Genomic DNA, 10,757 nt, shown 5'->3' on the forward strand with positions numbered 1-10,757 from the left:
CCAAAAAGCCCCCAAACAAGTCTCTGCCCTTTTATTGTGATGCACACATTACTCAATGCCACAAAATCTATTACTTCAGCTGCACCGGGTGACTGACTTGGTGAACTTCCATCCAGAACAGCCTGTCTAGATTTCTTCCTCCTCTGTGTTTTCTAGGAGGAATGTGGATTGCTATTATACTATYACAGAAAAGAAACACTCCGATAGCTGTCATATTCTCTTTCAAGAAATCATTGCCAATGTAGTCTCTCAGCGTATTCCCTATATTATGCCGACAGAGTATTTTAGGTAGGCAATTGCTCGAGGGCTGYGGCCACTCAGCCTTTTGTATTTGCTTTGGTCTTTACTACACAAATCTCCAAGAATCGCCCCGGCCATATGTCTACCGGTAGCCGAAGCGCCAATGAAAGCCAGGCTTTCAAAAGTGGAGAGTCCTGATTAAACTGGCTAATTACAGAGGAAAGATTCACAGTTGTAGATGAGTGTGAAGAGGCTTTTCACAGGAGCCCGAAGGCAAACGGACGCGTGGAATGTACACGGACAGCCAAGCAAGATGTCCTGGCAGTAAGAACGTTTCCAGAGAAAAATTCAATGTCTTTTTTTCACTTCTCTGACTGACCGTAGTTTTGCTCTGGAATTACCTGGGCACGGACAGCTGCTGGGAAGGTGAGGATCAGGCACACGTTGCAGCGCTTGCTGCTTGCGAAGAATTTCAAGCAGCAAATGTTACGAAGCCCAGGAAAGCAGTGATCCTCATCCGCTACGGTTCTCTGCTGCTGCCAGTTTGCAGGCCAGCTCAGATTTTGTCAAGAAATAGCATTCATGTCTCCACCAACTCTGAGAATACTGACACTCTAAGATAAAACCCAGAGGCACGTAATAAGTAACCCATAGGCCCCCAGTCTTTTGTATAAATTTAATGTTTCAGGTCTCAAAAATTCCCCATTTTCTACCCCTAAAGATGCAGGAAAGGGTAGGGCAGGTTCTTCAATTTCTGCAAAAGAACTAGAGAACTCTTTCCAGTTACACATAAAACTGGAGATCAGGRAAATTAAAAAAAGGGCAGGAAAAAATGGTAACATAGGTTAATTCATTTCAACATCTTCATCAACATAGGTGCCAGGTGCTCTTTGAGCTGTGGATCRATCTGAATGTTACTCAGTTCTTTGATATTCAGGATCATCTCATGGGCTTGGAAGAAAAGCTCTTTCCCCACAGCTTCTTCCACCCGCCGGCGCCACTCCATCAGCCTAGGTCTGTCCTCAAAGACGTCACAGCCGACTCCGACAGGCTGCAGAAAGGGGGACAGAGCAGCAGTGAGACACTGGGCAGTCAACTCTTTGCCAAGACRGCAAGCACCAAGAACGTACCTGCAGGTACAGGCCAGGGGAGAAAGTGAGGAGGAGCTCCTGGAGGAGCCCTAAGAAGGAGGATCTCCTCTAGCCCAGGGTGTCCATCTGGCAGTGCAGGACACAGAAGCTAGCCTGTATTTTATAGGCAATTTTATCAGCCCAGTCCATTCCTGCGTACAGRAGTATTATGGGGTAGCAGAGATGACTATCGCTTATTGTGAGCAGTTTTCAGATATAGCGTCAAAGCCATGGTGGGCTAGCAGTTCCTGGGACATTTGCAAAATCCACAGTGAGGAATGCTAGATTGGACAGCAAAAGCACAGCACAAAAGCTAATCATTTAGTTGAACTGAYGTCTTAGTTGGCATAATCTAGTCCTCTTTTACCTTCTGCTGTGCCACTCTCCAAAACATGATGCTGTGGAGAAGCAGAACTGCAATTTTTGAGTCTCTGGAATACAGAATTATGAGCAGGAAGCATTTCYGAATTGCAAGATCCAAGCCTTGATGGCCTAGGAGAGCAAACTCTGTTTGTAACAGCCTCAATTTGATTACATCTAGCTGAGATTCACTTTTGCATCTTCCAGACATGGCATGGGCAAGTACCATCTGAAGAAGAATATTCTTGTATGATAAAAAAAGGTTCTTTTATCTTTTTGTTATTTCACCAGACCTGTCTCCTATCGCTTCTCACTTTCTTTATATATTGCCTCCTTCTGCAGAGGCTAAAAATAAAGTCATGATAGTCATGATAAGGGATGAAGTGAAGAAATATTGTCAGAGTACAGAAACAGAAGAGATCAGTTGAAGCTAGCTTTTTTTTTTTTTTTTTTTTTTTTTTTAATCGTTTTCTGACCTACTCCCATATTCTCCTGGTGATCTTAGGGCAGTCCTGCTGAGATACGCCCTCACTGCCCTCTCCAGAGAAGTGTACCCGCACGCTGCCCCCCTCCCTGCCTGGCAGCACGTCTTCCCTAGGGCTGAGATCTGCTTACCGCTCTCCAGCACTCACCTGCATGAGCTCCACAATGGCCACGAGGTCTGCAAGAGAAATCTCGCTGCCGATGATGAAAGCTTTATCCTGCAGAAATCTCTCCTCAAGTTGCTTCAGCGAAGTGGACAGTCCATCCATAACCTCCTGAAGCTTCTCCGCGGGCAGCGGCTGCCCAGTGAAGAGAGGAATCAGTACCTGAGGAGAGAAGGGACTTGGAGTGCCATCAGCCACCTCCTCGTGGATCTAGCGGGAGTCTTTTAAGTTACAGCCCATGAGCTACTCGTGATTGCCAGTGTCACCACCCTGCAGCAAAGCCACCGCAGGGGACGAGGTTAGAGCTTCGCAGGCTGCAGCTCCAGGTAAAGTGGTCTGTGGGCAGAGAGCACACAAGCAGTCCCGTGTGGCGGATCTGCAGCGACAGTAACGTCCAGCTAACGGGCAGCGACGCACAGAAAGACACCGAGGCCTCAGCTGCCACTCTGCGCCCGGCCTCGCCGTTTCCCTCTCCACCTTGTTGCGGTACCAAAGAAAGGCCCGGCAGCCCTGGAGAAGGCAGATCTCCACCGCAGTCACCACTGCTCTGCCCTCCCTCTCAACAGCCTGCCAGCCGCCCTGGCTGCGGGCTCAGCAGCCCACCGCTACCCACTGCAGCTGTGGGCGCAACTGGTGCTAGAGGCAGGYAGGCACCAACACGGAGAGGAGGGCATGGCAGCGAGCGCGGGAGGCACCGCAGCGCACCAGGACTGGGTGGGCAGGCAGGGAAAGCGTTTGCCCTGTGCAAGAGCAGCCAGCGAGGCTGAGAGCGGGTAAGGGCTCTTCTTCCACGAGCCTTTCGGCGGCCTCCCGAGCAGCTGGGTGGCAATCCTGCCTTAACCCACTGCAAATGTTCCCAAAGCAATCATGTGAGTGCGGTCCTCGTCTCCGAGGGCTTTGCTGGCACTGCACGCATTAGCCTTTCAGCGAGATTTGTCACCGTGCATCTTCAGGCCAGGATCTCTGAAGGGCGTTGTATCCGCAAGTCAGCTGCAAATCTCAAATTAAAAACTTATGGGTTTAGATGCTTATTGTTCCAGCAATGATTCACAAAGATATATGCACTATTGGAGCCCTCAGTGTTCCACAGCTATGCTGCCTCCACCTACCACAGCTTSTAAAGAAATATGGTTTATTCAGAGAAGCAGAATTAGAGATATAAATTTCCACTGATGAGAGTGGAGCAAATTTGTCATTATTGCTAGTACATTCAGCAATTCATATTGTGATTGCTTAATCCAAACCAAGATGTTTGCCAAATACAAAGTCTATTTCATCAGAAAATTCATGGCCGGTTCTCTTCCAAAGCGGTTCCAGTTATGAATTATGGGATCTCTGGGCGTAGTGGTCTGAAATGCTATCTTCTTCCTTTCCTCTCTCTTGGGGCTGTTGGGGTGTTTGTCCTCTTCGATGTCTAGCTAAGTGGCTTTATGCATTTTCCTACTTCCAGTGATTCTGAGGATCTTTTTTGTAGCTAGATCATCTAATCAGCAGCAGAAATGAGCTGGATTTGTTTGTTTGGAAGCACTGAGTGTCAGCCTGCAGAGACTAGAAGAAACTGCTTTTTGTATGAATCTGACTCATATTTGTATTGCTTCTCTGTGCTCTCTAGCTAAAAATTCAAATATCAACACATCAGGAAGGTGAATGAGCCCTGATGTTTTGTTAAGCACAAACAAGGGCAAACCTAACACAGGAATGGTGAAGTTCTTACCTGTTTACTGGCAACCCTTATTTTGTCTGATAGTCTGTATCACAGCTGTACTTGCAGGGCTATATTTGCACCTGGGTTTCTCTGCGCACATTTACATTAACTTTCAGAGAAGTTGGCTGCAGATAGGTGTCCAGCAGAATCATCCGGTAATAAGTGGCTTTCTGCCTTAGGGTGACACTGTTAATTCTACCTAGATATAAATTGATCTGACCACACTGAATAAAGAAATCCTGTCATTCTCTCTGTACCCCGATCTGTCCCGGAGCCTGTTTTAAAGGAGTGTGTATGTGTGCTGGTAGCGGAAGGCTCTTCTAGGTCTCCACCCTCATGGGGCTTCAGGGAGTTGGTGTATGAAGAATGCAAGCTTTCAGCTTCCAGCAGCAAAGCAAGCACTCACCAAGGCAGCAAAACCTCTGTACTTGTGTTGCATGCTCTGCACAGCCGTGTAACGAGGGGGAGGCAACACTCCAGTCTGTTATAGATTTGTCCACAAACACAGGCAAYGAAAATGTTTTGGGCTTTGAGACTTTATCACACCAACTTTAAGGAACACACCAACTTTAAGGAAAAGAATAAAAATGACCAAAGCTGCTTTTGCCAATCCCAGTGTTGAGCGGTGAAGAACAGCTCCTCTCAGCTAGCCATGGCCRAAGTTTGTTATTTCAGTGTGACAAATTCTCTGTATTGAACCTGTCCAAATGCTCRGTATTCTGCCAGGAAAATATCACCTTGCTCACATTTTAGTACTCAGTCTCCTTACCTTGATCCACATGGTCTTAGGAGCATTAGCCCGGATGTTAGCATGATGCCATGAGAGGTATTCGTCCACCTGGGCCCGTTTTTGTATGTCCGATGGGTACCAGTGGTCRGGAGTGTTGTACTTTCGGCTCAGGTACAGGAGGATAGCAGTGCTGCTCGGACAGTAATCAGAGACAGGAGAGGGTCAGGGCGCTGCGGTGCAGAGTGCTTTCCCCTGGGCTCCCTCTCCTGCCCCGAAGGAACTCGTGGCTTCCACTAACCAGCATTCAGGTTAGGATTTGAGATGGAGTCCGGGGGACATACAGAGGCATTTAATTCCTGTTGGCACTAACTTCCCTTAACCACTCTGAAAACTTGAACCTGCTGGAAAATCATACTTTTGTTATATGGTGCATGGTACTGCTGGACAGTGACTAGACACAGAGTAAACAAACAATAAATCTCCATAATCATCTATCAGCAACGTTAACCATATCGGTCCCCAGCTGCTCTGAGCYATCTCTCTGAGACCCAGTGATGTTTATGTGCTTGTGTGCGAAATGAAACTATCTAACAAGATACGTTGCCCTCTGATCACATCTAGGTCTTTCTAGCCCGCAGCTTCCACTGAAGCCAGTGGGAGTCCCGGCAGGGAGAGCCCGCGGATTGTTTTTTGGCTTGGTATGTCCATATGTTGGTATCATCACTAACTGGCATGAGAAACCAGATGGAAAAAAATCTTAGTTATCTGCAATGTGTAGGCTGCTGCTACAAAGAGATGCCACAGAAAACCCTGTGTGGGCACAAGGATAGAAAATTCAGGCCCTCCTWTTACAATAACTCAATTATTGCAGTCTTAAGATACTACTAGCCAGCTAGATCATAGATCTCCACRGTAATTTTAGAATGTAAAACATACATTTTGTCTCTGCAGGGGTTCATCTGGCCTTTATGACTGACTCTCATAAACAGAAGTGGTTCCATCTCTCTCCTAGTGTAAAAGGGATTTGATAAGCTTTAAACATTTCCCTGCAGTGTTTATAATCTAGTTTTTGAGATAATTGCATCCAAGAGAAGCTCAAGAAGTTAAACCAGCTGATCAATTTAGGTTGTGAAAGATAATTCAAAGAAAATGGAAACAGAGCAAATGAGATTACAAATCAGGTTATACTATTACAAATACTCAATGTGTTATAAGGTATGAAATTTCATGCAGATTTTTTCAGTCTTTGCAGTGTTATGTGGAAGGCAAAGTGATCTGAAATAAAATAATATCAGTGCAATTATATATATATATATATGTAAATATATATATATATATGTCAGGAGCTAGGTGTGAGTTCACAGTGTATTACCCACTTCAGATCAAGAAATAAGGTATGTGATGGAGTAAATAAGCATTTGTAACATCATCTTAGGCAGAAAGGACCTGCTTCTCCATAAACAGACTATAATGGCTAGTTGATCCTGCATAATTACAGAAGTTCCTGCCAAGGGAGGATCTTTCTAACAACATCTCCCAGCGTGGATCACRTCTATCGGAACCATGCACAGCTTTCACTGTATAACCATAACCTTGCAAGTSAATGTACTTTCATCTCCTTTTTTTCAGGAACACAGACACTGAAATGCCAAAGTAGATCATTAACCTGCCCAGGTCCTAAAAGCTCGTGGCCAATCCTGTGATCTTTAGTCGTTCAGAGGGAACCACATCTCCTGAAYGCTGCACAGGATTACTGGCCCCCTGGGGGGCTGAGGACCGGTTCTCACCATTCTGCTAGGGTGAAGTCTCCGTCCTTCAGGGCTGGCACTTTCTTCAGGAGGCTGACTTTGGCAGCCCCTTCGCTGTTCGATGACCCTAACGACAAGAACAGACAAGGCAGAGGTTAGAAGAGTATCTGCCAGTGAATGATCAGCGAAATAGCTGCCTCCARCTGGACAATCAGCGAACTGTGTTAGGTTTTTCCCATACGGTCATATTCCATAATTAAAAGGTTATAAAACTGAAAAGTCAGTATAAAGCCACCTACAGACACTGCAGTCTGCTCRGGCCTGTCACTGGCATGCAGCCGTTCCCAGTACTATATAGGAATTCAGTTGCTCTGGTACCAGCCACACGTATAAAACCTACCGAAGAATCACTCACAAAGAGGCATTAAGATGCAGCGGTGAATACGCTGGCACTGAAAATGTTATTGCAGACAACCAGAAAGAGCTGGCCTGACTTGAGAAGGCTGTGTCCTACAGCCACAGAGATCACAGCGGGGAAAGAGGAAAGTTAGGATAAAGATAACTGAGCAGCTGAAAAATATTTGATACTTGCAAAGGAGACAGGGTCTCGAAGGGTTGAGTTGCATGYGGAGCCTCCTAATAGGGCACACAGTTGCTGCTCCCAGTCATGTTCCCACAGGCGACAACAAAACAAAYGGTTTTTCCTCCAGCTTCACGAAGCCCCATCTAGCTAGGATGAAGTCATGACGCAAGGCAGCTTGAAAGCTTTGGGCCCACAGAGATCATTGCAATGGGTCAATAATCAAAGGCAGCCTGGCTGCCTTACAGACACATGGAATAAAATCTTTTTCTTGTTTGTTTGTCTCCAAAGAGCAGAGAGATTTGAGTATTTACACAGAGAACAAATGCTGTCTGCAGAGCTGGTCCCACAGCAGACACTCAGCTAAGGACGTTTCCAGAGTTCTTGCTGGGATGGGAAAAACATAAATATCAGCAATATAACAGTAGGCCCATAAAACAATTCATTGCTGCCATAGTAGAAAATTAGCTMGGGGCRGGGAAGCTCATGCACCTCTAGCCCRTGTCACCGCTGGCTCTAGGTCAGCGTGTCAACCTACCTCCGCCAGGAAAACGCAAGGGSAAGAAGCCACCCCATAAAAGGGTTTAAACTCCGCAGTCACTGGAGTTTGGAGACATTAACAGCGGGATATCTAATCGTGTTTTCGGTCCCCCACGAAGGCACTGAACTTGCAAATCAGCGATTCCGTGCCCGGGACCCGCACGCGAGTCCAGGGACACACACGAAAGAAAAGGTCGATTTGCTTTGTTTGTTTGAAGTGCTCTCTCTAGGGGCACATCACCTTCCAGGGTGCAAAYCTGATCGAATCAGCATGATCAGCAGAAAGTCTTATACAAAAATGCCTTTTGCTCAGGGATTAAGTGCCATTAGCTAAGAAACAAGGATCTATATCCCRAAGAACTGCTTGCCGCCAGTCAGGAGGCAGCAGCAGTGTCTGCATCACTGGACAGAAGCGCAGCAGGAATTAGTCTCAGAGAAATAAAAACAGGTTTTGCACTATCAAGTTTATTTACAGTTGGCTGTGGAAGGGGTGGGAGAAAGGAAGATTGCTGCATTAAAAGTTAGAGAAACCAGCAAAGTGCCTGACTCCTTTCCCAATAATCTAATTAATGAGACAAACCAAGCCGAGCAAACGTAGGCCCATCCCCGTTTCCAGCTGCCTGGCCCCTGCCTCGCCTCTTCTTTGAGAGGTGCTTTTTGAAACTCTGGGTGGGACTAGGTTCGGGGGAGTCGAAGGCTCCCAGGCATCGTCTGCCCGAGGGGATTCGAAGCCCTGCTGGGAGACGGCTCCGGCTACTGGGGGTGCTGGCGCTCCGCGACTTCGCTGGGAAGGAGCCCCAGGCGCGCTGTCAGGAGGAGAGGCAGGAGGAAAGGGCTTCTTGGGAGTAAGAGCCAGACAGAAACCACGAGAGAAAGTGCACATCTATCCCAGYGGATGGGATATTTGCCTGGGAACGACAGGGCGTTCTGGTTTCTGCTCTGCTGGGCATGTTCTCCTCAAAGCAAACAGCTTTGGGGAGCAGGGAYGAGAAGGCACATCTGCCTCGTCCCAGGGAAGCACCCCAGCTCCCGTTCACCCTCGTGCCTCCTTTCCGGCCCTCTCTCCTAACCGCCCGCGCTGCCTGGATCCACCGAGCCTCTCCGCACAGACACCGACTGCTCCCACCACTCTCGCCGAGACCCTCACCCTGGCAGGGGGACGCACACCCCTGCAGCCCCCGGCTCGCTGCACACCCGAACTCAAACCGCCGGAGAAGCTTACACCTGGCATTCCCCCAGGGTGGGGCTGAGAGCCAAGTACCGCACGGTGCTGAGAACGGCCAGTTTGCTTCTTAGGAGTCTTAATCCAGCTCCTTTTAACATCCCTAAGTTTCCCGATGTTAAACAAGCCAGGAGCTCTGCAGAGTTCAGGTGGACTTTCAAAAAAACGCAGCAGAAAGCTGCAAGGCAAAGATGCTTCTAAGCAGTAAGAGCTCAATCCGCAGAGCGAGGCATCGTGGCCCGCGCGTACCCCCGAGGCAGCAAGCGGCCGAGACGSGATCCTAGCGAGCAGCGGGCGAGGGCAGCCGGAATCAGATTTCAGCCAGCTTTTGTAGTGAACAGTCCCGGCAGGAACGCTTAACGCGCTCGCCTTACTGTACCGACGTGTCCCTCCTGCGGGTCGGTGGCCGCTGCGAGGGCTGCCGGCACCGCAGCCACGGGGCGGCATCCTGCTTGCTTTGGCTCACACAGTGTTTTTACATAGGGACACAAGAGCCCTGTGCAGAGACCACTACTGATCTGTAAACTGATAAAAGTCTTGGTATGAACACTACCTTCAAATTGCTTCAGCAGAACTGATTATTATATTAAAACAGAGACCAAGACTTGTATTTGAGGTTTAGCAGAGTTTAGGCCATGCCTCTCTTCCAGCAGGCTCAGCTAGCTTTTATGGACAGAGCTACTTATGAAGTGGCCAATCTTTACCACTCCTGGGATGCTGAGTGACTTGCAGTGCTGTTTAACGTCAGTTGGACCTGGTGGGATTAGTTCTTCAYGTCACGCATGGATGTGCACACGCACTGTGTGCACTGCTGGGCTTTGAGGAACAGCTTTCGTGGGCAGAGCGCACACTGCCCGCGGCAGGTCACGCAGCGAGCGAGAGCAGTTCGTAAGGGGGGAGGAAGGTAGGGTAAGGAATAGTGTAAGGAAGGAGATTTACTGGTGAGTAGAAATAAGTGGGCAAGTTTTTGCAAAAAAAAAAAAAAAAAAAAAAAAAAAAAAAAAAAGTCCATTTGCCTGTCATGTCCCTGCCTAACCATCCCCTCAGCCAAGGATTTCTAGATGCAATTCTTTGTCTTAGGCAAAGAAGTAACAAACAATTTCTCAGGAAAATGCAATACATAAATGGGCAAGTCATCTTTACAGCTGGACAAGTCTGAACAGCTGAATGTTTCTGCTGAACGTCCACCATTCCCAGAGCTCTCCTCGCCTGTCACTGTGACTAATTTGCTAGAAATGGCTGGAGGAACATTCCTTGGGGATGCACAAAAATAGCTGCAGCACAGCTACGAGACAGCTCCGGGAATAAGCGCTCCATGGTCAAACCACTGTACCGAGGCCCCTGCACAGGGCAGCTAGTCAAGACCGTTYGGGTTAGCGGAGGAGCGAGCCCTCCTCTCTCGGTGGGCCAAGCACAGCTGCCGGGCTGGCAGCAGGCTCGGCTCCGGCGTGCGCCTCTGACCTTCCCCGAATTGCCGCCGGAGCACGGCTGGTCCGCGCCGAGCTCTGCCCCCCGGCGCGCCGCTCACCCCGGAGTCACCGCCCGCGCCCTCGAGCTCCGGCGATCTGCTAGCGTCCGCTTCAAGCGTCTTCTCCTCCCGCCGAGACCGCGGCCCCCCCAGCGTGCGCTCACCCCTCCCAAGCTGCAAGCGGGGCTTGCGACTTCCACTGACCTAGGCAGGGCTAAGCCGCACTGGCCCGCAGGAAAATACCCCGCTGAGTGGGCAATTTCTGGGGAAGCGGCAACTGAGGACGCGGCGGTGAGGAGGGAGCAAGCGAGACGCAACGCGCAGGCAGCTCCCTGCGCGGCCCCGCGCAGCCCCGCGCAGCCCCGCGCAGCCCCGGGCGCTGCGCCG

The 10,757-nt window shown here is 49.1% G+C and overlaps 1 protein-coding gene across 1 annotated transcript in view; it reads right to left on the bottom strand.

The window, feature by feature from the left end:
- Positions 1-902: 902 nt before the first annotated feature.
- LOC146595391 (glutathione S-transferase theta-1) overlaps positions 903-10,757 on the bottom strand; it is a 20,119-nt gene continuing 10,264 nt past the window's right edge. The window contains exons 2-5 of the mRNA XM_085305836.1: positions 6,600-6,687; positions 4,852-5,002; positions 2,363-2,539; positions 903-1,291 (exon numbers count right to left, since the gene is read on the bottom strand). Of these exons, the coding sequence (XP_085161962.1) occupies positions 1,091-1,291; positions 2,363-2,539; positions 4,852-5,002; positions 6,600-6,687 (617 nt within the window). The 3' untranslated portion in view covers positions 903-1,090. The remainder of the gene's footprint in view (positions 1,292-2,362; positions 2,540-4,851; positions 5,003-6,599; positions 6,688-10,757) is intronic.

Source organism: Rhea americana, unplaced genomic scaffold, assembly GCF_003343005.1.
Source record: "Rhea americana isolate MKP2758 unplaced genomic scaffold, rheAme1 scaffold_227, whole genome shotgun sequence".
NCBI classification, from domain to species: Eukaryota; Metazoa; Chordata; class Aves; order Rheiformes; family Rheidae; genus Rhea; species Rhea americana.